Source organism: Psilocybe cubensis, chromosome 2, assembly GCF_017499595.1.
Source record: "Psilocybe cubensis strain MGC-MH-2018 chromosome 2, whole genome shotgun sequence".
Classification (NCBI taxonomy): domain Eukaryota; kingdom Fungi; phylum Basidiomycota; class Agaricomycetes; order Agaricales; family Agrocybaceae; genus Psilocybe; species Psilocybe cubensis.
The window spans coordinates 1,783,934-1,810,059 of NC_063000.1; the positions used below are offsets into that span (position 1 = coordinate 1,783,934).

At 46.8% G+C, this 26,126-nt stretch overlaps 12 protein-coding genes across 12 annotated transcripts; 7 read left to right on the forward strand and 5 right to left on the reverse strand.

The window, feature by feature from the left end:
- Nucleotides 1–199: 199 nt before the first annotated feature.
- On the reverse strand, nt 200–2,167 carry JR316_0002084 (G1/S-specific cyclin pas1; the record flags this gene model as incomplete). Its single annotated transcript, XM_047887879.1, has 3 exons — nt 200–592; nt 649–1,787; nt 1,858–2,167. 3 exons carry the CDS (start codon nt 2,165–2,167, stop codon nt 200–202), a joined length of 1,842 nt encoding a protein of 613 aa, XP_047752802.1.
- Nucleotides 2,168–2,707: 540 nt separating this feature from the next.
- On the forward strand, nt 2,708–3,972 carry JR316_0002085 (putative tape measure protein; the record flags this gene model as incomplete). The annotated part of the gene is made up of 6 exons (XM_047887880.1): nt 2,708–2,896; nt 2,957–3,113; nt 3,168–3,520; nt 3,582–3,695; nt 3,757–3,815; nt 3,873–3,972. 6 exons carry the CDS (start codon nt 2,708–2,710, stop codon nt 3,970–3,972), a joined length of 972 nt encoding a protein of 323 aa, XP_047752803.1.
- A 312-nt stretch (nt 3,973–4,284) lies between these two features.
- Nucleotides 4,285–6,671, forward strand: JR316_0002086 (Serine/threonine-protein phosphatase T; the record flags this gene model as incomplete). The annotated part of the gene is made up of 14 exons (XM_047887881.1): nt 4,285–4,450; nt 4,534–4,668; nt 4,724–4,769; nt 4,833–4,980; nt 5,034–5,340; nt 5,390–5,527; nt 5,582–5,697; nt 5,755–5,779; nt 5,830–6,018; nt 6,083–6,138; nt 6,198–6,291; nt 6,351–6,388; nt 6,447–6,497; nt 6,558–6,671. 14 exons carry the CDS (start codon nt 4,285–4,287, stop codon nt 6,669–6,671), a joined length of 1,623 nt encoding a protein of 540 aa, XP_047752804.1.
- An 816-nt stretch (nt 6,672–7,487) lies between these two features.
- Nucleotides 7,488–7,833, reverse strand: JR316_0002087 (uncharacterized protein; the record flags this gene model as incomplete). The annotated part of the gene is made up of 2 exons (XM_047887882.1): nt 7,488–7,562; nt 7,633–7,833. 2 exons carry the CDS (start codon nt 7,831–7,833, stop codon nt 7,488–7,490), a joined length of 276 nt encoding a protein of 91 aa, XP_047752805.1.
- Nucleotides 7,834–8,186: 353 nt separating this feature from the next.
- Nucleotides 8,187–8,782, reverse strand: JR316_0002088 (uncharacterized protein; the record flags this gene model as incomplete). Its single annotated transcript, XM_047887883.1, has 2 exons — nt 8,187–8,531; nt 8,591–8,782. 2 exons carry the CDS (start codon nt 8,780–8,782, stop codon nt 8,187–8,189), a joined length of 537 nt encoding a protein of 178 aa, XP_047752806.1.
- A 241-nt stretch (nt 8,783–9,023) lies between these two features.
- On the reverse strand, nt 9,024–9,603 carry JR316_0002089 (uncharacterized protein; the record flags this gene model as incomplete). Its single annotated transcript, XM_047887884.1, has 2 exons — nt 9,024–9,368; nt 9,424–9,603. 2 exons carry the CDS (start codon nt 9,601–9,603, stop codon nt 9,024–9,026), a joined length of 525 nt encoding a protein of 174 aa, XP_047752807.1.
- A 669-nt stretch (nt 9,604–10,272) lies between these two features.
- On the forward strand, nt 10,273–12,859 carry JR316_0002090 (Protein RRC1-like; the record flags this gene model as incomplete). The annotated part of the gene is made up of 10 exons (XM_047887885.1): nt 10,273–10,518; nt 10,573–10,652; nt 10,706–10,743; nt 10,792–10,874; nt 10,930–11,019; nt 11,076–11,292; nt 11,346–11,731; nt 11,783–11,854; nt 11,912–12,097; nt 12,158–12,859. The coding sequence occupies 10 exons, from the start codon at nt 10,273–10,275 to the stop codon at nt 12,857–12,859; spliced, it is 2,100 nt and encodes a 699-aa protein (XP_047752808.1).
- Nucleotides 12,860–13,189: 330 nt separating this feature from the next.
- Nucleotides 13,190–17,301, reverse strand: JR316_0002091 (Vigilin 1; the record flags this gene model as incomplete). The annotated part of the gene is made up of 10 exons (XM_047887886.1): nt 13,190–13,705; nt 13,756–14,104; nt 14,171–14,790; nt 14,844–14,909; nt 14,963–15,142; nt 15,193–15,361; nt 15,414–15,677; nt 15,726–16,711; nt 16,765–17,211; nt 17,275–17,301. 10 exons carry the CDS (start codon nt 17,299–17,301, stop codon nt 13,190–13,192), a joined length of 3,624 nt encoding a protein of 1,207 aa, XP_047752809.1.
- A 513-nt stretch (nt 17,302–17,814) lies between these two features.
- On the forward strand, nt 17,815–19,944 carry JR316_0002092 (Endoplasmic reticulum oxidoreductin-1; the record flags this gene model as incomplete). The annotated part of the gene is made up of 11 exons (XM_047887887.1): nt 17,815–17,976; nt 18,029–18,145; nt 18,194–18,277; nt 18,331–18,396; nt 18,448–18,511; nt 18,567–18,815; nt 18,865–18,929; nt 18,983–19,237; nt 19,284–19,438; nt 19,491–19,668; nt 19,726–19,944. 11 exons carry the CDS (start codon nt 17,815–17,817, stop codon nt 19,942–19,944), a joined length of 1,614 nt encoding a protein of 537 aa, XP_047752810.1.
- A 692-nt stretch (nt 19,945–20,636) lies between these two features.
- Nucleotides 20,637–22,452, forward strand: JR316_0002093 (uncharacterized protein; the record flags this gene model as incomplete). The annotated part of the gene is made up of 7 exons (XM_047887888.1): nt 20,637–20,897; nt 20,945–21,120; nt 21,174–21,360; nt 21,457–21,651; nt 21,706–21,803; nt 21,856–21,951; nt 22,002–22,452. The coding sequence occupies 7 exons, from the start codon at nt 20,637–20,639 to the stop codon at nt 22,450–22,452; spliced, it is 1,464 nt and encodes a 487-aa protein (XP_047752811.1).
- Nucleotides 22,453–23,037: 585 nt separating this feature from the next.
- JR316_0002094 (Sulfate adenylyltransferase) lies at nt 23,038–25,212 on the forward strand (the record flags this gene model as incomplete). The annotated part of the gene is made up of 9 exons (XM_047887889.1): nt 23,038–23,070; nt 23,126–23,206; nt 23,265–23,347; nt 23,404–23,561; nt 23,613–23,786; nt 23,848–24,457; nt 24,507–24,697; nt 24,760–25,119; nt 25,175–25,212. 9 exons carry the CDS (start codon nt 23,038–23,040, stop codon nt 25,210–25,212), a joined length of 1,728 nt encoding a protein of 575 aa, XP_047752812.1.
- A 356-nt stretch (nt 25,213–25,568) lies between these two features.
- On the forward strand, nt 25,569–26,082 carry JR316_0002095 (SufE-like protein 1, chloroplastic/mitochondrial; the record flags this gene model as incomplete). Its single annotated transcript, XM_047887890.1, has 4 exons — nt 25,569–25,652; nt 25,703–25,805; nt 25,859–25,899; nt 25,954–26,082. 4 exons carry the CDS (start codon nt 25,569–25,571, stop codon nt 26,080–26,082), a joined length of 357 nt encoding a protein of 118 aa, XP_047752813.1.
- Between the last annotated feature and the right edge of the window lie 44 nt (nt 26,083–26,126).

Here is a 26,126-nt window from a genome sequence, read left to right on the forward strand (position 1 = left end):
CAATTGTAGGTTTACAGGCGTAGCATATCAAACTGAGAAGAGAGGAAGAGAGAGAGACATAAGAACAAAAGGAAAAAACAGTCATCAGGTATCGCATACGGAACTCAAAGCCTTCTTCACACCGCACCGCGGCGCCACGCCATCGCCTTGTCAGGAGAACGATGCATGAGTCAATCAACATCGTCGCCCACAGCCAAAGTCAATGCACTTCCGTGGCTTCCAGAATGTAACGACTATCCGCGCTCCACATGTAATTAGCTCCGTAGGTAGCGACGTCGGTTTCGACAACAGCCACCGGCGTGGGTTGAGACTGCAGCATAGCCAATTGGCGCGCAAAGTCTTGGCCATCGAGCCGGCAGAGGCCGCCGCCGAAAGAAACATTACCGTTGTCACAAGAGGTATCAACCACAAGACCAACCCATGGCTGTGACCCACTACATGAAGACGACGAGTATACGTCGTCCATGGCAGTGACTTGGATGGTACGCTCTCCAGACGAGTCGGTAGACAGTGGTGAATACGTGAGAGTTGGGGTGGGAGGACTCGGAGACGACGAAACACTGTGATCAGATACTGAGGGTCGACTCATAACCTAGTACAAAATTAGAACACGCATGAAAAAAAATACGATGACAAAAAATGACTCACCTGATCCTGTTGATATGTTTCCGAGTCAGAGTGCAAGACGCTGCCAACAGAAGAAGACTTTGGCAAAGTCGACTCCAATGGAAGAGACAAGCATCGACGGATGCCAGCTTGTGGTCGACCAGTAGTAGAGACCTTTTCTGACAACTTGGTAGTATGAGAAATGGCTTGGGAAACATGTGACTCATCCTGGCTCAAGAAAGGTGTACTTGTTGATGCTGGCATCAACGACGGTTCACTATGAGATCGGATGACAGTGCGAGACGATGTGGTAGTCACAGCGCTCTCACCAAATGCACATTTGCCGACCCAGAGTCGCCATTGCAAGGCTTGTCCGAGGGCACGTTCGCAACGACCAATTTCACGAGGTGGAAGACCAGACAATTTTGCCCAAGCACGGTTAGAATAACACTTGTCTTGAGAAAATTTGGAGGCCAGGATGAGAGATGCCAGAAAGGCTCTACGGGGACACAGGAGGGGAGATGGCAGAGAAGGGGTGGAAGGAGGTGTTGTTGAGACCTGTACATCTACATTGGACAGAGAATCTTCTGGATAGATGCACGATTCGGCCAGATCTTCTGGACCAGAATCGGCGACGCGGACAGTTTGCATAGAATCATCAATAAAACTATTGATGATGTTGATCTTGCCGGCATCCTCGAGAGCAGTGAGTTCAGCGTCCATCGCCAGCTCTTCTGGGGTGGCTTTCTGAATACAGCTTTCAGGCTGATAGTAGGAACGAATGCCAATATTTTCCTCTTGCAAAATCTGAGGGACCTTGGGACGAATGGCTTCTAGATAGCATAGTGCTGTCTGCAGCACGTTTCCAGATGTCCTTGATCGTCGAAGGACTTCATGAACAAAAGACTTGAGGGGCAATATCTGATCGGATTCGGTGCCCGAGGCAAGCAGGGCGAGGGTCGGGGAAGGATTATGGCCGGATACGGAGGGATGACTGGTATGTGGCTGTGTTGAAAGTGTATGAGATGCTATGGATTGTAAATCTGAGGAGAGTTGCTTGGAAGATTGACGTGGGTGAGTGGAAGGGGGAAAAGAGCAGCCCCCCGCTTTTGCGGGGGGTAGAAAGACGGAGGGGATATCCTGAGGGCGCCAGATCTCGGACAAGGTGCTGACAGCTTGATCTGCAAATGGGATTGAAAAATAAAGTGAGTATTTCGGGCAAGGTGGGCGCTAACTAAGGACAGAACGGACCGATAAGACTGGAGGCGAATTTTTGTTTAGAAGAAGAGGCACTCTGGGAAGAATCCTTTGGAGTTTGGGCGGTGGTGGGTGGAATAGAAGGGCGAGTACGACTTGATTCTGCAGAAACGAGATGAATTGGTGGGTGTGGAGCAGGTGATGATACAGAAGCATGGGGGGTATGGATTGTGGGAGAGCGGGGGAGCTGAGCAGTGGTTGTTGTTGTTGTTGCTGATTGGAGGTAAGGTTGCCACCGAGCCGCCTTTGTAGAGCGGCTCGCTGGAGGAGCCCGTTGGGCGATAATTTGAGTGGCAGTGTGCATTTAGAGATTAAAAAGATTTGAGTTGAGGTTGCGATTGGACGAGTAGTCGAGAGAGAGAGATTACGAAAAGAGAAAAAATAAATTAAGCAGTCGGGGTGGTGAGCATGAGGGTAGTAGTGGATTTGACAGACTCGGAAACAGAAATCGAGGAAACAGAGAGGCAGAAGAGGCCTTTAGAGGCCCGGAGGAGGGAGATTGAATACATCGGACCTGGTTGGGTCGGGGTGGATGTCCAAGTCTAGCGACTAGGACGATCCGTGCACTTGGTCTTTCTGATAAACAGAAGACAAAGTGTAGAGCAGAAGACTAGAGGATTGCAGGAGCAGAAAGGCGGAGAGAGAGCAGGCTTGGAGGAGAGACTGAGGGCGAGTCAGTCTGCGGTGGGCTGCGTCTGTGGGATAACAAGCATCAACAAACATTGACTCACCACGCGGCTCGCAGATGTCACACGCCGGCGGTGTCACAGCATAGCCATATACGCGGTCGTCCCTGCCCTGCCTTTCTCCCAACCATTCTAGTCGCTCTTTTTTACCAGTTACAATGAGGCTCCTCACCTCAACCCTTGCACTCGTTCTCACCTTTGTCCTCGCCGAGGCCTCTCTCGCCCACGAGAATCCCGCTGGCCTCGCTGCCCGTCACAACCGTCTGGCCCACCGTGACTCCGCGGTGGAAGCAAGGGCCCCCTCCGGCGCCAGGCGTTGCCCGAACAGAAACCAGAAACCGACATCTGTGCGTCGATCATCTTCTGCTCTTCTTCTTCATTTAATCTTATAAGATGTCCCGTCACAGGCCCCCGCCCCTAATTTCGCTGCTGCCAAAAACCTTACCACCCCATCATCAACCAAGAAGCCTGCCAGCACTCCCGCTCCGCCCCCGCCCCCGCCCCCGCCTCCTCCTGCAGGTGTCATCAATGTCGTTTCCCACTGTGGTCCTATTGGTGCTACTCGTACGTGTCCTTTTTCTCATCCATTCTCTCCATTCTTACACCTACCTATCTCAGAGCAAACAACTGCCCTTACTGGCCCCAATGGAAAGATTGACTGGTTGATGTGTGGTTTCGAGTCTCCCGGTGGTTGGCAACCACCCTACGTTCGCGTTCAGGACCTCATCACCCATTCTCTCAGCTCCGCCCTCCAGAGTCCCAACAGCCCTTTCAAAGCTTGCGGTCCATATCTTTCCATCTTTGAAAAGTACGCTCAGCAGTATGGTATTCCTTCCATCATCATGGCCTCCTTCTCTATGCAAGAAAGTGGCTGCAACCCCAACACCGTTGGTGGTGGTGGTGAACAGGGCATGATGCAGATCACCACTGACAAGTGCGGTGGTGCTCCTGGTGGCAACTGCAAAGATCCTGTCAGTCTATCTCTTTCCGGCTTCCTTTCCCCGCGTTTGACTCTTTTTTTTGCTATTCTAGGACTTCAACATTCGCACCGCGACAAAGTTCTTCGCAGACACCTTAAAGGCCCACGGAGGAAACATTCTTAGCAGTATCGGTGCATACAACGGTTTCTACGTTGGTTTGACCAAGGTTTGTCTTGTACTCTCGTCCATCACATCTCTTCATCTCAGCCCCTATTCCTTCATCACAGGAAAAGGCCTTTGCCGCCCGTTGGTCTGCTTGCTGCCGTTGCCAGAACAACGGTGATTAGTGCGTATATTACCCCACACACCCTGTCCATTCTTCTCATCAAGCTTTCAATCTCAGCATTCACCAATTCGTTAATGGCTGGCTTCAAAACATCAACGCGTACGGTCCAATCAAACTTGGCAAATACTTCAACCTCGACGTTTGTCCTGCCCATTAAGAGCAGGTTCACGCCCTTTATACCCTTCGGCGGATGTCTTTATTGTTGACATAGAATATTCGTAATGAAACGGGTACTACTATGCCGCGTATACCCCTTTGTTTTCTTTGCAGTTTTTGTCTCTTTGAAAGGGCGCACTGCAGCGCGCTTCAAGCCGCGTTCTGTTCTAATCAGAGCATAAGTATTACTTATGTAATTTTCTAATAATTTTCACAATTGTGATTGGCTGGTGGTCAAAAATCTGAAGCGAGATCATTTCGAGCCTTTGCGCGGCCGCGACCAAAGTCCCATTACTGCTAATCCCACAAAAAAATGAGTGATCAATCTACACCATCGCCCTCTTTGGCCGCCTCATCTCCTCCCACCTCCCTACCTCCATCCCCGGAGCTCCAGAAGCTCAACCTCTCCAGCGAAGTCTCAGAGCAAGATAAGCAGGAAGCCCTCCGATTAAAAGCTGCCGCGAACAAGGCTTTCACTTGTCAGTGTCCCCCTGGATTCATTCCACTGCCCCGGTCTCCGATGTCACTCACAGATGTTACCTTTGGCTCTCCGTTTTACCAGCCCATGAGTTCAACGATGCCGCGAGATTGTATTCAGAGTCGATTCAGAAGAACCCTAATGAGCCGACGGTGTGGTGTAATCGAGCGTATGCGCGCATGAAGCTCGAGGAATATGGATATGCGTTGACGGATGCCTGTGCGTTTGTACTTTTATGCGTTTGCAGAATGCTCATGCTCATCCTACTGTGCAGCGCAAGCTATTACTCTGGATCCTAAATACGCCAAGGCGTACTATCGGTACGTGCGCCTATTTTCCTTTGTCGCGCGTTTGAGAGTGTTTAATTTGCGTTTGTCATGCAGTCGGGCGACTTGTTACATGCAAGTTATGAAATACCAGGCAGCAGTCGCCGATTTCAAAAAAGTGTTGGCTCTCGAGCCCAATAACGACACCGTCCGCGGCCAATTAGTCTCAACGCAAAAGTTGATTCGCAAGATTGAATTTGAAAAAGTAAATCAACGTCCAGGATATCTCTGCAATAAATTATCTTATACTGTGTCCAGGCTATCGAAGTTGAGGGAGAGAAAGACCCCGTCGTGCGATGCCGCGAGATTATCCAAGAGGGCGGCTGCGAAGTCGACTCGAATTACACCGGGCCAAAGCTGCCTCAATCCGAGGACGGGAAATTCTACATGACCCAAGAGTTCCTGCAGGAAATGATCGAGTGGTTCAAGCAGGGCAAAACGCTGCCGAAACGATACGCCTGGGAGATCGTCATGGGCGCACACGAGCAGTTTATCAAGGAGGAGAGCTTGGTCAGCGTCGATATTCCGGACGGCGTCACTTGCGATGTTATTGGTGATGTTCATGGTATATTTTGTGTCTGCCACTGGTTCTTTCATGGCTTACGTATTTCAAGGCCAATTCTACGACGTATTGCATCTCTTTTCTTTGACGGGCCCTCCTTCCGAGAAACACTACTTGTTGATGAACGGAGATCTCGTCGACCGAGGATCCTGGTCCATCGAAGTCATTTTGCTCGCGTTTTCATATAAATGTGAGTGTTTATACCAGTATCCTTCACATGTTCCGTAAATTAAAAATCGCTCAGGGTTGTATCCTAAATACATGTATATCAATCGCGGTAACCACGAAGCGAAGGATATGAACCGTACCTATGGATTCGAAGGAGAGGCGAAACACAAGCACGGAGAACAAGCGTACAAGGTAAACTATATTCTCATTTCCGCATCTTTCTCATTGATTTACATTGATCACTTCCAGCTTTTCGCCCATGTATTTACGACCTGTGAGTTGACCTGATAATTTGCCAATTTCGATCATTAATCTGGAATGTAGTACCCTTGTCAACGCTCGTCAACGCAACAAAGCCACCGCCGAGCAAAGACAACGCCATACTCTCCCCTGAGGGCTTCAAGCGTTTCTTCGTCGTCCACGGAGGGTTGTTCAGCAAAGACGGCGTCACACTGGAAGACATCCGCAAGATCGACCGAGTTGGACGGCAGCCCGGTCAGGAAGGCATCATGTGTAAGCCCCCTTTTCCGCGTTTTTTTTCTTTAATGCATTCGCTCACAAAATGGACATCATGTAGGTGAATTGTTGTGGACTGATCCTCAAGAAGCGCCTGGCCGAGGACCTAGCAAACGGGTTTGTCGTCGATATTTTTTGAGGTTTCGTTTCTTTGGTTGATGTTTTGTTTTCTGTAGGGTGTCGGCATTGCCTTTGGACCGGACGTTACTAAACGGTGGTGCACTCTCAATGGTGTGACTGGTGTAATCCGAAGCCACGAAGTCCGACAAAGTCAGTAAAATTTTAAACATGCAAACTGATAGATTTTACTTACTGGATAATTCTTATAGATGGATATGAGATCGAGCACGAAGGATTATGCACAACGGTATGACGCTTTGCTTACTATTTTCCTAGAGAGGATTTTTATTTATACTGTTCTACAGGTGTTTTCAGCTCCCAATTATGTCGACCAATCCGGCAACAAAGGCGCATTTGTGAGTGTCCTTTCTCCTTATTTCACAGGATAGTCACAGCTAACTTGATTTTAATTCAAGATCCGCATCGACTCTGCTGGAAATCGGAAATACACCCAATTCGAAGCCTCGCCTCATCCTCCCATGAAACCCATGGCATACATTCAAGGAGGACTCGGAAGTTTGATGATGTGATACTTAGAGACTATCTTTTTTCCACAATATCAACGACAGTTAACTAAACACTACACTTCTTGAGGGTTTTCCTCCTAGATACTCTTGCACTTTTTTTTTGTTTCTTGGTACTTATACATACTCACCCCAGCTGTATTTTATGTCTCGTTTTAGCCGTAGGGAGATACCAACACATGCGTTTTTTTTGGTATCTACGCGTAGTTGCTTTTGTTTGTAGTATTTTTTATGAATTTGATAACGTTAGGGAGAGGAGTGATCCTGATGGGTTTCTGTTGTAGCCTCTGCCCCCTAGCTCGTCCTGCCATTTGTGGAATATCACTTGCCTAATGAGGCAATGTCTCGTTTAGTGGACTTTCAGGGTTTTTGTTTATATCTGGGCATATAGGAACAAACCAGTTATGAGTAGTATGTGCCACTTCTCTTGTATCTTGGAGGCGCCATCAGGGATTTGCTGCATATTCGGAATTGTTGACGCGAAAAATGGGCTACGTCATAGTTGAACAAAACCTGCTAGCCGTGCATGGGCAAGCCTCGGGCAAAGTCACCACACCATATAGTCGCAACCTTTTCACTTCAGCTAGAAAAGAGCTCCATTATGCTCCTTTCGTGAGCCGGCTTCTTTTCAAGATATTCTCGCCTTCCTCTCAACCAGCAATTCGCCGTGTACGAAGCATACATGGACGACGTCGGAAACTACACCCGCGCTAAAAATACACGCGCAGCGCGACTTTTCAACCGACCTACTAGCCACGGCCCAATGATAGCTGTAAAGACCATCTGCGTCAAACCCGAGGAATTCGCAATAAAGGCTCTCCACTACGAGCATCTCACCGCAAACGAGCTTGCGGGTGTGCCTTTCCAAGCCAAAAGGACGTCGTCATGTCCGTTGAACTGAGAGTGGTTGGTCATGTACCGGATGCTTTAGTTCCGTGTTAGCGCTTTGAAACAAGATTGGGCTTACTACTGCGAGATGCTCGTCGGTGACTAGGATTTCGGGGCATTCTCTTTCGCATTGCAGAACCTCGCATACAACGTCACCAAACGACTTTCCCGGAGGAAAATGGATGTTCATTTCTTCTATAGGGCGTTCCGGTGTGGAGTCATCCGGAATGAATAAACATTGCATATCGCGAATCGCGTTAGAGGGACCGCTGGACGTCATTTTGACTTTAGTAATATTGGTCAATGAAAGTCAATGTCAATGCTAGTTAATATGCAGTGAAATGCGTCGTACCCGGATCACGATGCAGGGATTGAGGAGAGTAGTTCCGATGTGACAGTGAAATGAAGAAAGTTTGACTTGTCTCCGCGCTCCATGCACATTCTGTGAGTCATTCCGGACTTTCTTGACTCAGTGTAATGATTAGGAAATGAGGTCTCTGATGGGGAAGACCTTATTTGGCACCTCCAACTAGCTTCATTATGAATAAAATACTTTTCTGAAAAAGAAACTGTACGGGCGGTGACATAAAACATATGAGGGATGGACATGGCGGAATACTTTACGTCAACAAGCTATGAAGAGATTACAGTGAAGCCATCATTTCGGTACTTGTCAAACAGGCGTTTCTTGTACGCGTCTTGCTTCTCTATGAACAACTTTCTTTTGTCTCGAAAAGCCCGACTCTCGATCTCTGCTTCGGATAGGGGCTCTTGATCTATCACTCGTACTGCACCGATTTCCGAGTCCTTGACACAGACACCTTTGACGATGAGGATGGGTCCATAACTTCTAGGAAGTTGTAACAGCTCTGCAGCGCGAGTATTATATGGTCGTGTGGAGTTGCCAGTGTCGTCCATGTACGCGTCATAAACGTAGAATTTCTGCTTTGGTGGGACACCGCTGGGACTACCGTTGTACTATCGTCACAGAAGTCAAGACGGAATTGGCGGAGGGTATGGAAGAAAAAAAGACTGACAACAGCGAGTAGATCTTCCGAGTAAAGAGGTTCGGCCACTCTTCCAGGACATTTCAGTAATTGACTGATGATGGCATTAGACTCCTGTGAGGAGGGAGGATACGGGATGTTGACCTCCGATATGGGATTGAATGGGGTAGAATCGTCTGGGATAAAAAGAGCTGGTATTTCGTGACTGAGATTAGTAGTCATGGTAGATATAGTAGCACAGAAATTAGAGTAACGAAGGTGAACCTAGCACGTCGGAGACATACAGTGTTTACAAACCTGAGACACCTTTCGCCTCACAGACGCGCGTCAAGCATCAGAAAAAAAGGTGTCATTTCCGTTCAGATTGCAGATAATTGTGACTGCTCGCGTCAAGGTAAGACATTATGTGAATCGAGGCGTGTTCAGGATCTTACCACCAATACAAATAAAAACAGTGTTCAATTTACAGTGTAAGTACAACGACGCCTTGCTTCCTTTGGTCTTCAATCATACGAGCCATATACGCCTCTCTCTTTTGGATGAAATCTTGTCTTTTTTCTTGGAAGTCTGTGCCCTCAAGTTCACGTTCAAGACCAACCGAATCTTCGTAATGGCGAAGGACTGCGTCAACCCGCTGCTTTTTGTAAACAGCTTTGAAAATTAGCATAGGTCCATGGCTTTTCGGTCGACGGAGAAGCCTAGCTGCCCGTGAATTAAGTGGGCGTGTTGCATTGCCATTTTCATCCATGGTAGCAACGTAAATTGTGAATTCTGTGCCGGTTGGGAGTCCATTTCCATGGCCTTCAAACTATCAATGTCATGGAATTCAGCGCAAGCCAATGAATAAATGCGGTTTAACTTACGATTGCGAGGTATTCAGGAGAAAGGATGGTCTCATCTTCAGCAAGCTCACATTTCAGAAGTTGATGGACGCGTTGAGTGAATTGTTCAACAGAAGGAGCACTGATGGTTTTCTGCTCGATGGGTTGGTTAGGACTGGAGTCGTCCGGAATATACAGGTAAGTCCGTTGAACAGAGGGCATTTGGTTGATATGGATAGTATCAGAGGAAAGATGCGATACGATAAGGATGTGGTCCAGAAACCTGTAAAAGCCAAGTGGAACAGTCAAGACTCAAATTCGAAAATTGTTACCGCATTGAGATTCTAGACTAAAACTTGAATCTTTAAAGACTGTTATATGACAAAAAGAGACATTTTCAGCTCTAAATGCAATATTTACCAAACCTCAGTAGAATGAGAGTGATTTAAGAACGATGTGGTTTAGACGCAATGTTGGTTGGCGATGGCAATGCCAAGCCCCCGGGCCGAGTCCATTTGAAGCTCCGATGCCGGAGCGGGTGCCGTCGGCTATTAGTAAAGTGCCTTCCAGTGGACAGTTGATCGCTATTGCAAACCAGTACCACAATCCCCCCATCCATATTTCATCCTTTGACGTCCACATACGACGCAATTATCAGTCATCCCATATTAACTTGCAAATCGAGCCCATACGAATCATATCTTCCATTATTCGTATTTCAATAACATCATCTGTCTTCGAGAATGGATAAAACCAAGTCCAAGTTAGCTGCTTTCTTCGACAATGATGACGAAGAAACATCGTTCCTAGTGCGACGGACAGAGTTATTTCCTCTCCGGAAGCCATCACTTACCTTAAACCCCCCATACACAGCAAAAACCTGTCGATGACATGAAGTTGTCGCAGTACACGGCTGGAATTGTACGAAAGTCCCGACGAGAAAAGGAACAAGAAGCCGCAGATGCGAAGAAACGGGAAGAAGAAGCTAGTGCTGCTCAAGTCTACGCAGAGTATGTGAACGCGTTTGAGGGTGAAGATATTGGAAGACGATCATCAGGGTCAGCATTTGTGAGGGCGGAATCTAATACAGCATATGCCCCTTCTATGTCGTCTTCCGAGCGTCGAATATCACGCAGAGTACGTATCTATTATTCTTATTGGCTACAGTTATATTCAATCAACTTCCTATAGTCTCCATCTCCATCTACGACGTCTGCGCCTAAACCAAAAGGCAAAAGGGCCATGGATTCATTTCTTGAAGAAATCAAAAAGTGAGTCTGGGCCTTATATGTTCATACATTTCGTTGATCACAGCATATGGCAGAGAGCAGGCGGAACGAGAGGCTAAATATTCACGTCATAGTACGGATTGTATATATTTTTGATTCACTAATGTTGACTTTTCTTAAGGTCATGGTGGGCACGGCCGTTCGGTCACTGCTATGGCTGCTTACGAAGGACAGAGCGGAAGCAAAGACCGTGGCGATCCCCAAGTAAGCGGAGAAGCAGAATTCGGTTCTGTAAATTATTGACGTTGCACCATATAAGACGACGAATCTTTTCGTTGCAAATCTCCCTCAGCATGTGACAGAACCGAACTTGGGCAAGTTCTTTGCGCGAGCTGGGCCAGTAGGCTCGGTATGTCTCTATTCAGTGACGAGCCATCACCGAAATTCATATCACCACTTCCTTAGGTTAAAATTATGTGGCCACGCGCTGACCTACCTCCCCCTCCCGGGTCGGACTCTTCACGAAGATCGAAAGGTCCAATTCTCAATGGTTTCGTATCGTTTATGAACAGGCGAGATGCTGAAGACGCTCTACGAGAATTTGATGGTTACGATTGGGGAGGATACGTCCTTAGAGTTGGCTGGAGCAAAGCAGTCCCTATTGCCTCCAAGCCATTGTATGGTCAGTATCTACGGTTTCTTACTGTGAAATCTACTGACATCGGACCTTTATAGTATCCTCGAACCGAATCAGAGACAGAGGCAGTCGTAGCCGTAGTCGAAGTAGATCTCGAACTCCCGAACGACATTCGGGACGAAATCGTGATATGCGTTCTCGGCGGTCGAGAAGTCCGTCATGGGACAGGCATCGCTCTCGTTCTCCGAGACATCGTAGGTCATATAGCAGGTCACGTCGGTATTCGAGCTCTCGTAGTCGTTCTCCCCGGAGAAATTATTCTCGAAGTCCTCAACGTACACTCCCTGACGAGGGTGAAGCGGTAACAGATACTTTCATCCGAGCTGTTGCGTTTGAGGTCAAAGGGCACGATGCTAAATATGAAGAAACTTTACGAGAACGTGAAAAGGCGAATCCAAAGTACAATTTTCTTCTGCAACGAGACGTACGTACATGCTGCGTATTTCATTGTACTCGTTACTGATTCAAAAGACAGCATCGAAGGCACGCATATTACAAAGGTCTTGTTGAATCTCAGGAACCGTTTAAGCCAGCTTTTGATGATGAGGTTTGTGGATCTATGCCAATCTTACTTCTAAAGCCCGCGTTAATGAAGATTATACAGGGATACAATTCTGTTTATTCGAGTGACTCCGCTGAGGAATCAGAGCGTGAACACACCCGAAAAAATGCTCTAGGACCCGCAGCACGAAAACGTTTTGAAGCTATGCTACGGGCACTTGCTGGAAAGCGTGGTGAGATTGCCCGTTGTATGACATTTTGCCTTGAACATGGAGAAGCAGCACATGAGGTATAAATTTTGAATTGTGTCTAGCTTCTAAGAACGGTTCACTCAATCATTCTAATCTAGGTTGCGGATATCATCGTGTCATCGTTGCTTGTAGATGGTACTGCTGTCCCTCGTAAAGTTGCGCGTCTGCATTTGATTTGTGATATTCTGCACAATTCAGCAGCTTCGGTGCCTAGTGCTTGGAAATATCGTCAAGAATTTCAGTCACGACTAGGAATAGTATTCGACCATTTGGCCAACATCTATCACTCATTTCCTGGTCGAATAACCGCTGATTTGTTCAAGAAGCAAATCACGACTGTCGTTGATATTTGGGAAGACTGGATTGTTTTCCCACCTGATTTTACGACGGAGCTTAGGACGAGACTCGAAGGAGCTGTTATTCCCACAAATGATATTGTTGATGAGGAGGAATGCATCATTCAACCACCAGCTGCGGAGACATTTTCGTCACGATTCAAAACCAGCAGCTTCCAGCTCGCTGCACCCACCGAAGTCGTCTCAGCACAGGCGAGCGATGGCGACGGCGAGCCTATGGATGTTAGTAGTGATGACGACAAAGGAGCGAGCGATCTGGATGGTGAACCAGTCGAAGATCTTGACATTGATGGGGTGCCAATGGATGACATTGACGGTGTGCCAATAGAAGTGGCAGGGGACCAGGTCGAAGACGATCTTGATGGCCAACCAATCAGAGATGATGTCGACGGAGTTCCCATTGACGATGACATTGATGGACTTCCACTAAACGAAACCTCATGAAAAGATGACCACTTGACCATACTCATACCTGGTACATAGCTCTTATCTTATGTATACTGTTCGATGTCGCAAAATACATCTTTTTGAATCGTATTCCACGAGATTACCTGTTGCCACCGTTTCCATCCAATAGAACTAATACTACGGTAGCATCACCCACAAACAGTTAGAGATATACCTATGCAAAGCTAAATTATGTGTGTAAAAATGTTTACTCTTGGCGACGTCCGCGACCAGAGTTGGACACCATCCTGAGGATGGCATCTTTTGCAGCCGTGATTTCATTTTCAGAACCTAAGTGAAACAAATTAAAAGGGATGTTTTTATCCTTCATTTAGGAAACTCACCAATGATGACAATAGTGCTGTTTTCACGACTGACAGTAATATCAGCACCAGTCTCATTTCGAAGACGCGCAATGTTGGCACCCTTAGAGCCAACGATTCTGGGGAACGTTGATCGGTCGGGCATGGTGAGGAAACCGACATGGGACATGCGCTTGGCATTTTCGATGGCGTCCTTGACGAGTTTTTCGGCCTTGTCCAATCCAGCTTGATCGCGAGCTTTGAGTGTCCAGGTTGAATCTCCCTCCTCAGCGTCTTCGTAGTTGGGGACGACTTCCCATTCGTGATCACCAGAGGCTGTCTCAGCATCGTCAATGCGGGCAGTGGGAGTAGGGCGAGAAGGGACACCAGATGTCTGGGGTTGTGCGGAATGGTCAACCTGGACGCCGAAAGACCTGAGGGTCCTAAAGAATTGACCCTGCTGGGAAATTGCATGGTGGTACTTCAATGGTACAACAATTGTGCCTGAAGGACCAGCAACAGCAGGTGCCTTGACATTGCTCTAAGAGAATCTTAATACATAGGAATATCAGGTACTATGCGAAGTCATACCTTAAGCTCAGCAATTGCCTTCTCACAAGCATCACGGCTACCGGAAACCTTGACAATGTTGGCGGCCTCGACGCCTTCCAATTCACTGGCGTTTTCAGGGTCTCCAACTTGGTTATAAGAACGCGAGCCAGGGAACTGAATTTGAACAGAGAATTTATCCTGAACTTCGTTAAGATGTTGACCGCCACGACCAATGAGAGCACGATGTTGAGCGCTTGGAATATCAACAGCAATAATAACTGTGTCGCGCAGAACTGCAACTCTCTGCTCCAATTCGGCCTTGATCTTGGCGACAAGTTTGGGTTCACCCCTGATGCGTACCTCATCAGAAGATTCACCTTGACGAGGGCTAAGAAGAATAAGTAAAGGTCAGTTTCTTGAAACTCTGGCATGTTTGTCGAGAAAAAAAGCATACAATCTAAGCAACCCAGCTTGCAATTTGGGGTCTGAAGGGCCGCCACATTTCGCGATGATTTCCTTAAGGCCTTGTCCACCAGCACCGATAATTGAACGATGGAATTTGTTGTCGACAGTAACAGATGCCGTAGTCTCTTCAGTCACTTGTTCTGAAATGGCAAGAATAGCTGCCTTGGCGGCGGCCACAGCCTTCTTGGTACCACGAACAGTAATAGAAGTGGTGAGCCCACTCTCATCTGAGTTCTTGTCGATGTCAATCTGCGCCTCAGTTTCGTCCTTGATCTCATTGATGGAGGCACCACCGCGTCCAAGGATACGAGCTACCGAACGAGTTGGAACAGTGAACTTCAGGACGTTGTTTGACTCCTTCTCAAATTCCACTGCGTCCAGGAGTTCGGATTTGGCACCAGCAACACCCTTCTTTCCACCTTTGATGAGGACTTCATCGGATTTGAGTTGTTCCCTGGTCTTGCTCTCACCATTCTCAGGAGATTGTCGAGGGAAGGTAATCTTTACGGAGTACTTCTCCTCCAGGCGAATGGCATATTTTCCACTTTGCCCAATCAAAGAAGAATGGTATTGGCTGGGGATCTTGAGGATCTCAGAGGTCTCGTCGGCCTATCAAAACTTGATATAAGAGCCAAATAATTAAATCAAAGAGAGAAACTTACGAGACGATCAATTTGGGCCAGAATGCGCTTCTTAGCCTCCTCAACGTTCTCCTTTCGTCCAGTAATCTTATATAACGCTGAGAACGCCATCTTTGTGCTAAGCTTGAGTCACACTTTACCTTGACTTTGGACTTTTGGTGAACTGGCTTCTTCTTCTTGCTACCTTCCTTTTCTTTCTCCTCAACGTCGTCCGAAACGTCAACCTTGACACCAAGTTGATCTCGGAGCTTATTGATACCAGCACCTTGCGAGCCAACGATGCGACCAACATATTCCTTGTCGATGTCGAATTCGGTCGACTGAAAAGAAATTTGGTTCGGCTCACTAGATAGGCAAATAATTCACATACGTAGCTGTTCACAATTTCGTCGTTCTTGGCATTTTCGACAATCTTTTGAATTTCCTTGACGGCACGATCAACATCGCTGCTGACACCGCGCACAATGATGATATCTTCTGTGGATGCACCGGCCTCAGCGCCAACCTTGATAGAAAGAGTGGTATCTTCGCCAATGATACTGTGTTAAACGTAAGTCTGTTATCGTGTGAAAGGATAGACAATCAACGGACGCATTCAGAGTTGTCCCACCATTACCCACGACAGCGTCATGCCAACGCTTGTCAACCTCAATAGTCTCCGTTTTAACGTCAGCAGCATCCCGAGCCAGTTTCAGGAGTTCTTTCTCAACATCATCCAGATGTTTTTTCTTCTCATCGGGAGAAAGAGAAGCTCCGGTACTGAGAGGATCGTAAACCAAAAGAATGTGGGAAGACTCCAATGACTCGCTCGGGAAGTAGGCCTGAACATTATGAACGTCATGGAATTGCTTGATCCTGCGACACCGTGAATTTCAAAACAAACAAATCAACATCAAAACATACTTTTTACTGTTCTTTCCAGTGATAACGCGATGTAAAAGCCAATCAACGGTGACGTCCCTTGTTCCACCGATCAATTTACCAATGAGTTCCGAAACCTGTTTGACGACAGCATCCACCTCAGGCTTATCGCCAACCAAGTCAATGCTAAGGGCCGAAGACGTGGCGTCTGCGGAGGGGAGAAACACGTCGACGGTAGGGTGGCTGGCCTTGATAAGCTTGGTATATTGAACACGGGTCAAGTACGTAGCGAGTTGCTTTGAAAGAGCGATGGGTCCAGGCAGAGTCAATTCGTGGATGTACTTGGAATTGGCCTGTTCCATGACAGCAGCGAGTCCAGCGGGAAGGTCTGCAGCTTTGCCCCAGACAGTGACCTCGTCACTGGTCTCTTCAGGTTTGCCCACAGTGACAGCGCAATTACTCTTTGCCAGAATGGCGTCGGCATTTTGACCGCTGAGAAGACGGTGCTGGCGTTTTGGAAGAGAAATCTTGACTGAGGTGATAGCCGACTGCAATGCTTCAATGGTTTTCTTGATAGTCTCTACAACTCGAACGACGGCCTCGCGATCGCCGCTAACAGTAATCTCACGAGCGGTAGCATTCAAAGCCAAATTGACGTTCCCACCCTGAGCAGCTTCCAAGAAATTGGGCCTGCGAACGAGCACAAAGGGCAAAATATGGGCAGGAATATCACGAACTCGTTGGGTGGCTTTGGACGTTTTCGAAGAAATGATCTGGTTCAAGAGCTCCTGTGCCTCATACGCCAAAGGAGAAGGACCGATGAGGGTGACAGGAACAGTGGGTTCCTCTTCGTCGTCATCGTCGTCGTGAGAAGCCTTGCCGTTTGCATGACCATTGCCTATAGGAGTGTCCCTCTTGGGAATGTCGACTCTAACACTCGTTTGGTCACGAATTTGTTTCAAAGTCGCGCCTTTTGGACCGATGATAGAGGCAATGGTGGAAGCCGGTGCATTAATGACTAGCGTAATCTACATTTGAACGATTCAGTAACCATACCGCGGAGACGAGAAATTATACGCACGACGGGACTTAACAGGGCCACGAGGCTCCGTTTAGCCTTGTCCAATTCCTTCTGCGATTCCGCTTTGACATAGAAGGTGGTTTGACGGGTCTTTTGATTGGCGCTGGCTTCTACCTTAACCTTGTACTTGGAAATAACCTGTTTAATGACCTCCCCGAGCGTAGCAGGTTTGCCGTCTTTACCAGAGTTGGACAAGTCAATTGCCGAGAGAGTAAAGGTGTCGGTGAAGACAGGGACCCTGGGAATGTTGGCCTTGATACGAGGACCAGCAGCCGCACCCCAGGCGGAGTTGGCAACTGGGTTTGCAGGAGAGGCGGATGCAAGCGTAGGAAATGCAACCTCAGAGTCGGTATCCAACGGAACGACAGCGGGGGCCTTGGGCTTGGTGGGAGTAGGCTGAGAGAGAGACGGGAACGGGTCAGGAGCGCCCTCGAGCTCGTGTCTCCTCTATATGCGTATGAAGATCGATGTAAGAAGCTTAATGACACAAATAAGAGTAAGAACTCGGACCTGAAGGTCAGCGGCGGATAAAGCCATATTGTTCGGAAAACGGGTGTCCGGAGAGCGAGAAGCCTTGACGGGAAGAAGAGCCTGCGATTAAAATAAGAGATATACTCGAATTTTATCACTGCTGGTGAATGAGATGGTGGTAGTATATAGAAACCATTTTTTGCCCGACTCCGAGTCTTAATTTCGCGCCAGACCGTGGGACTTGTTTTTATTGACGTGGCAAGCCATGGAAATCCCTGGGCTACAACAATTACCCTGGTGATCAATAAACTTGTCCCGCATTCTATACACTACAAGCGCTGGGGGCTCGAACTAGAACAGACTGCAGACACTCTGAACAGCGACGACGAGTATTGACGGCTGTTAACCTCGGAGGTTGCAGTGAATGTGATCACTCTCGACTGGTCTAGCCACGTGTGCTGTAGTATGTCATTATAGTATTATTCACACCGAGGACGTGGAACTTAGTATCCAGCGCCGTCTAGATCTCTTCATGACCTAGCACTTCACCCTCCTCTCTCTCTATCTCGCACAGTCACCATGCATAGACGCGCACTCAAGCTTGCGTCGCTCCTTTACGCTTTCATCTGGCCAGTCAGTGCCAATGAGTCGTTTTTAGGGGAAACACTAGTTCGAAAGAGGCCGATTCAGAATGTGTTGGACCACCAACCTATAAAACATACTACATGTCACAATTCTATCGTACGTACATTGCTTCGTGTCTGCTTATTTCTCACCTAGTGTATTTTGTCAGTTGACAGGACCGATAGAAACTACTATGTGCGACTATGAAACCATTGAAAGTGTGAACGACGAATTGTTCGCCAATCTATCAGACTTGGTCGAGAAACCCTTCTTCCGTTATTTTCAGGTGTGTGTCCTCTCTGTTCTCCATCACTTCTGGCTGACGTGCGCATAGGTTGATCTGTACAGAGAATGCCCATTCTGGCCGGACGACGGATCCTGCAATGACCCAGGGTGTGCTATAACTACAGTTGACGAGGTTAGTATTTCGGGAAGCCATCCCCGTACCATAGTGACTTTTAGGAATCATAGAGCAACGTTCCGGAGAAATGGAGAGCGAAAGCGTTGAGTGAGTTGGATCCAGCGTCCGTGGACAAGGTGAGCTCTTTCAGTCAGGCCGTAATACCGTATTCCTCACACTCGTACTAGCGACATTCTCTACCTGGTTGCTATTACCGCGACTCAGATTTCTGTTTCCTCGATGATAATACAGGTACGCGAGTAATGGTGACTGAGCGAGTCGTGTCTCATTCTGTCATCGCACGTAGAAGGCGAATATTTCGACCTGCGACTTGTTCCAGAAAGATACACAGGATATTCTGGAAAGGACGCTCAACGGGTGTGGAAATCTATTTACGAGGAAAACTGTTTCGGTCTCTCCGAGCTTGCCTTGATGACGGGAAAGTCCCCCGCTCCAGTGTCTCTCCCTGATACGATGATAGAGGTCCTTCACGAAGACGGAGAGGAATCTGCTGCGCAATGTCTGGAGAAACGCGTATACTATAAAGTAATTTCAGGTATATATATACATTCACTCTATTGACTAGACATATACTCATTTTTCAGGTCTCCATGCGTCAATTTCCACACACATCTGTCATGAATATCTGAATCAGACGACTGGTGAATGGGTGCGTATTTGTGGTTTGAGACCCCATTACAGTTGATTTATTGGTTCCTACAGCATCCAAATCTCAACTGTTTTATAACGAGAGTAGCATCTCACCCAGAGCGCCTTCAATACATCTATTTCGATACCATTCTATTGCTTCGAGCCGTTTCGAGGCTGGGTCCATATCTTTCTGCTTTTGATTATTGTTCGACGGGCACACATGAAGACGATATGGAAACGTTACAAACTCTTACAAAGGTATTGAATATTGCGGAAGATGCAGGCGCGTTTGATGAAAGTATATTGTTCCGAGGTGAAAACGCCAATGTTAGTGCGCCTTCCTGCCCTGATCGAATCACTAATACCTTTGTAGATATTGAAAGAAGAATTCAAAACTCATTTCCGCAATGTCACACGTATAATGGATTGTGTTGGGTGTGATAAGTGTCGCCTATGGGGTAAAATACAAACGACTGGCCTAGCCACAGCGATGAAGATTCTGTTTGAACTTGATGAAACCGCTTTGGAGTGGGTGTTTTTAAGCTCACATTCATCAAATACTTATCTGCTCCCTTCTTAGCCCTCGAGCCAACTCTGATCTCTTACAACGCTCAGAAGTTGTTGCCTTGATGAATACTTTGTTTAGATTCAGTGAAAGTTTGAAGGCAGTGGAGACCTTCCGCAAACTATGGCGAGAGATGGATGATGCAGAAGCCGAAAAAATTGTCAAACAAACCGAAGCAATCACAGCTGCTCATGTGAGTATATATCTGCTACAAATTTCGACACTTTGGTCAATAACGCCCGCCCATCAGGCACAAGCACCTCATAAAGCCAATGTCAATCACTCGAAAAATTATTTTGATGCTGCCTGCGAACAGTCAATATATGTCCTTCGGCATTGCAAACATAGTATCGAGGAAAATGTTACACAAGCTATGACCGCACTGGGGAATGCCTTCAGCGCGGTCCTATCGGCATTCCGTCCATCAGAGAAGGGAAAGGGCCCTAGCTCGACATACGGCGATCTCTGAGTTAGACACACCTATATAATCTGATGTTACGTACATACATATGTGTATCAAAAGTACTGAAGTAATCTAAAAGTTGAAAACATCACGTCAGATACTGTCAGATACTTCTACTACTTACACATTGTGGAGGCCTCATCGCTACAAGAGCCGCCTGAATTGATATTACGATGCCGATCATATCCGAATCTGACTCCTTGTTCGCGACTTGAGAGTTGAATATTGAAGAATATTATCTACAGCAGCACTTGATCGAGTGCAGCTGCCTGACTCGTCACTACTGAAAGATAAATCGGGGTGCTATCAATGTTATCCCGGCATTGTGACCAATCCTGTTACAACTCTATTTGTCTGATAATGTCTCTCTCAGAATCTTCACGGACTACCGCACACAGTCTCGCCACTTGAGGAGTCAGGTATTTCCTGATATTTCTATTGAATGCTTCCGATTGAAAAGCGATATATCCTTAACTCTGTCAGGCCGTGCTAAAGTTCCACAAGTTCGAGGTCACGATTCATGCATGATCATGCATCATGACTTAGCAGAAATAGAAAGCCAATGTCAAAAGGTAGCGCTTGGACCTGATCCGATACTTCACCTTTCACCGTCTGCCGTTGGCTGGCTCTGGAATAGGTTGGTTACTGAGATACGTCTCTCACTGCAGTAACTCGGCCTACATGACCGCAGAGTTATCATGATCATTCTTGATGGAGACTCAGGACAGCCAAAGAATGACAATTATCCAGGGTTAACTCTCCGACATCCCCAAGCCGCTGTCACTCGTTCCAGCTCTCCTCTTCCAGACTATGATACATCAGAGGCACAACACTGGAAGATTTCTGAAACGCGCAAGCCACGAAAAATCTTTGATTCAACAATATGGAAGGGCGCTTTGTATGGTTTTGTGATGTACATCTTTCTCTCCCTGGTTATCGTCATACCAATTCTTGTTGTGGTAAGTCTAAATTGCGCCCGCTCTACTCTATGTCTCAAGTACACTAGAAAGCTCGCGCCAAAAGGAATGAGGTCGACTGGGGCCTTAAACCCACTGGTTCGCTGTGGGCTGTGGAAGACAATGATTTATCATCTCCTATTCATTTATCTCCAGCCGTTCTGACGACTCTTGACGATCATAACCTATGCAACTTGTGGAACTATACCATTTTTAATGTTTCTCGGTATGAGACATACACTTTAATTTTTGCACACTTACTCAAAACAAGATATCTAGTGCTTCATTCAACTTACCACCTGCCGGAATCATTTCCATTCGTTCAAATATTACTTATGACACGTTCACCCATGATCAAATTTCCGGAACTTTATCAGTAACCAAAAGCAAGGACGTCAGCAGACGAGATGTCGTCTTCTCTGTTGACATGAAATCATCTAGTCCAGAAATACAAAACAGAACAAGTGTGTGTTTTAATCGGATTGGCCCTAACAGAGGTCTGTCGGTCTATGTGGGTGTCTGTTCTCGGCCTCGTGCAATCTTGACCTCAATACTACTCTAGGTTCCTGCTAAGCTCGCTAAAGGCGACTTTCTGGACCTGCAAATAGATGTTGTGTTGCCACAGAATGCCCCCCCTATTGACAGATTCTTTACTTACCTTCCGATGATCTCTCAACAATTCCACGACTTCAATAGTTCATCTCCGACTTTCAACCACATAAACATTGAAGGAGCTGTTCGTCCAATCACTTGCAAGGTATCTCCCTGGTTTATTGTCTTTTGGAACGAAGGGTCTTAGATGTTCTTCTAGTTGCTCAAAGCTTCTACGATCATGGTGAAAAATCTTGCTTCAACAATAGAAGGAGTGTTTGATGTTACAAGCACTATTAGCCTTGATTCGGTCAAAGGGTGTGTTCCCGCTGTAATTTTTTCCTTTTAAACTTCCAACTCATTACGGTAGGAATTTCTCTTGCAGGGCAATATTTTCCGACATTACCTTGACACGACCAGAGGTGGCCTACCGCCCCACATTTCTCACGATTGAAACAGGAGACAGGTGGACCTCTTTAGTGAAATGATCTCTTAGCTTTTCTAATCGTCATCTAGTGCCATTAATGCAAATATTACGCTGAACTCACTGCTCAGTAGCACGACAGTTCTGCCCAATACTCCGTCCTTTGTAGCTAAGGTGTCAACTTTCAATGGGCCGTTGGATCTCAACGTCAGGTACAGCAATGGCACCAATCCCGCCCTTCCACTTCAATTGCAGGTTCAAAATAACTTAGCGGAGTCATCAATCTTTTTGGACCCTATTTATCAAGGTCGGTTTTCTGCCAGAACCAAGATGTCTCAGGTGATCACTGCCGAGTCTGCTGAGTTCAATATAACGACCAAAACCGGTTCCAGGCCACGGACTATCATCTATGATCAAAAGTTGCTCGATGTAGTCAATGGCTGGGTGGGGTGGGGTGAGAAGCCTGTGAACAATCGGCGGGTAGTACAGAGTACTCTCGACGTCGTTTCTGCGCTCAGTCCAATTAAATTGACCTTTGGATGATGATTCTAATCTTAGAACTCCAAACTCTGAAGGACTTTGCCTAATTGAACTACATGCATGTCCAATTCGTGTCTCCCTTGCGGACAGAGCAGGGTTTATTTGGTGTGACTGATACCGCTTCAACAAGGCAGCGCTGTATATAAAGATGCGACCGTGTAGTTAGCCGTTACAGTCTTTGTGAATTCAACTAACCCTTGTTATCATTGAACAACACTATGTGTTGATCGCTAAGTTATTCGAAAGTACTCCTCATGTACCTTCCAAGAGGAAATAATGGGCATAGAAACCTTGCCCAGCCCCTGTAGCGAAATGCTACTATAGAAATCACCTCAAATTACTGTAATAAATAACAGTCCTTGATCTTTGTACGTGTCGGCTTTGTAATCTTCAAATCTATTCGTCGAGCTGAAGTCTGCAAATATGTCACTCTACAATTGCCTGCAATTGCGTGATCGTTCGTCAATTGAAAGCACATCATCATGAACCATAGAAGCAGTAGGAAACCTCTTATACCAATGCACAACCCCACAACGATAGCTACTAAACCCAAAATCTCTCCTGTCGTTTCTTACACTAATCCTTAACATGGCCAACTCTCCCCACGGCGGTGTCCTCAAGGTAAACACGCTTCAAGCGTCATCCAAACAATTGACCCTAAATCCTTTTTGTTTAGAACCTTATTGCACGAGATGAACATATTTCAGATCAGCTCAAGGAGGAGTCTCTGACACTTCCGTATCTCATTCTGACAGAGGTAATTCATACATACGCGTCAACAATTCCCCATTATTGATCACCGTCTTGGTTATCAGCGTCAATTATGTGATCTAGAACTTATCACCAACGGAGGATTCAGCCCACTTGAAGGCTTCTTAAACGAAGCCGATTATAAAAAGTGAATAAATTTCCTGGCTTTTTATCATCCTGGATTTAACACAGCTGTCGTCTTAGTGTCGTTGACAATCTTCGCCTTGCGAATGGCGTTCTTTTCCCCATCCCTGTTACTCTCGATGTTTCCCAGGACGATATTGATCGACTTTCGATCGCCCCTGGAAGTCGTGTCGCATTGCTGGATCCTCGCGACGAAGAAGCGCTCGCTATCATTACAGGTAACGTACCGAGCTGTGCTATAAAATGAATACACCTAACCATAAATTCAGTGGAAGACATTTATACACCGGATAGGGTCAAAGAAGCCATTCAGGTGTTTGGCGCCGATGACCCAGCACACCCATCTGTGGCATATCTCCGAAGCAAAGTGAAGGAATTTTATGTTGGAGGGAAACTGCAGGCAATCAAGGCACCTACGCACTTCGACTATGTTGCTCTAAGATGTGGGTCACTCATAGCCGGTTTATGTTACTTTCATGGATTGTTACTTATGTATTCCCCTAGATACCCCTACGGAGCTTCGTGCACACTTCAAAAAACTTGCCTGGAGAAAAGTTGTTGCGTTCCAAACACGTAATCCAATGCATCGCGCGCACCGGGAACTCACCGTTCGAGCCGCGCGACAGCGACAGGCCAACGTTCTCATACACCCTGTAGTCGGATTGACGAAACCTGGAGACGTCGATCATTATACCCGGGTTCGTGTCTACGAGGCTATCATGCAAAAATATCCGAATGGAATGGGCCAACTTGCTCTTTTGCCGTTGGCCATGCGTATGGCTGGACCGCGTGAAGCTGTCTGGCATGCAATCATCCGCAAAAATTATGGGGCCACTCATTTTATCGTCGGCCGCGATCATGCAGGACCTGGAAAAAACTCTCAAGGAAAAGACTTCTACGGCCCATACGACGCTCAAGATCTTGTCATAAAGTATCATGACGAACTACAAATCGAGATGGTGCCGTTCCAACAAATGACCTACCTGCCTTCCACCGATGATTATCAGCCCATTGACGAGGTTCCCAAAGGTGTTCAAACCCTAGACATCTCTGGCACAGAACTTCGCAAACGACTACGATCTGGTGCTCCAATTCCAGATTGGTTCAGTTATGAGTAAGTTGAAAATTCTACTGGGTTTCCTCGAATTGACTTTCTTGGCCAGTGCCGTGGTAAAAGTTCTCAGAGAAAGCTACCCTCCACGAAACAAACAAGGCTTTGTATTGTTCCTTACTGGTCTCCATAACTCTGGGAAAGACGCAATTGCAAAAGCCTTGCAGGTAACGCTGCACCAACAAGGAGGGCGAAGCGTCTCCCTCTTGTTGGGTGATACAATCCGTCAAGAACTTGGTTCTGGTACAAATATACCCACTCTCTCTGAAGATCTATTTGAAGGCTCACACGTTTTAATTGGATAGAAACCGGTTTCTCGGCCGATGATCGCCACGAAAATATCCATCGTATCGCATTCGTATCCGCTGAGCTCAGTCGGGCGGGCGCCGCTGTGATTGCAGCTCCCACCGCTCCGCAAGACCGTACGCGACAGCTGGCTCGTGATACGGTGCAACAATCTGGCGGCTCTGGAGGGAATTTCTTCTTGATTCACGTCGCGACACCCTTAGAGCATTGTGAAAAGACCGATCGCCACGGTTTGTACTCACGGGCTCGGCGAGGCGATATCAAAGGATTTGCGGGTGTGGATGAGCCATACGAGACGCCCGAGGATGCTGATTTGACGGTTGATGTAACGCAACAAAGTATATCTGAGATAGTCCACAGTAAGTCCTCCCAAGAATACATGTTGATGTGCCTTCAATCTAATTTTATTCCCAGGTATCGTCTTGTTATTAGAGACCAATTCACTATTGTAGAGTAGCGTAGGACAGGGCTCTGAATGTTTTGTTTCTTCTTGTACTTATATGTAAATCATTTAAATATCTTCAAATTTACAGCAGCTTCTTGTCAGTGAACCGACGTTTATAATTTTACTTACTGTTATATAAGCTTTGTTGACGGTTGTAGATGCCGCCAAGGCGTTGATATCCCGAGGAAGGGTTGTTGTTGCCTTGGTTCAAGTTCACCAATTCGACTCAGTAAACATTTAGGCCCACTCGTCACTAAACCATCTGGGCCCTGCGACACAAGCGGTACAAGAGCACGTTTTGGAATGTCAGTTGCTCGATACATCACTGGTAGCATCCATCCGCTCTCCAGGAGACTATCGACCATGAATAACCTGCAACACGCCCGAAACTCGCCATCCTCGTCACCGGGTCCAGTGGAAATCTCAATCCGTGAGAAGGTTATTATGGTTTTGACATTTTATGTTGCCCCTTCAACGATCTGACAGGCCTTTTACAGCTAACAGCACTTTTGCAGCCTGCGTCAATCACAATCACGAACGACTCTTGGCAACACCGCCATCATTCCGCCATGCGCGATCAAGAAAATAATGGAGAAACTCGTAGGTCTTCATTGGACATTTCAAAATCACTAATCTGCATCGAAGATTGCCAGACTTTTCAGTTCAGGTCGTTTCTGATGCGTTTGAAAAGAAAGTTAGTAGCCTACTTGTGACCCAATTTTCAGCATTAAACTCGTTTGACTTGCAGACCACCATGCAGCGTCATCGGATTGTTTATTCTGCATTATCTGATGAATTCGCTCGCGGGTTGCACGCACTCTCTCTCAAAACCAAGACTGTAGCAGAAGTCGCTGCCTCTGGGGACGGCAGGAGTTGAGAATTATTATTAACAATTGAATTGGCTGTTCAAGTTTCAAGGTT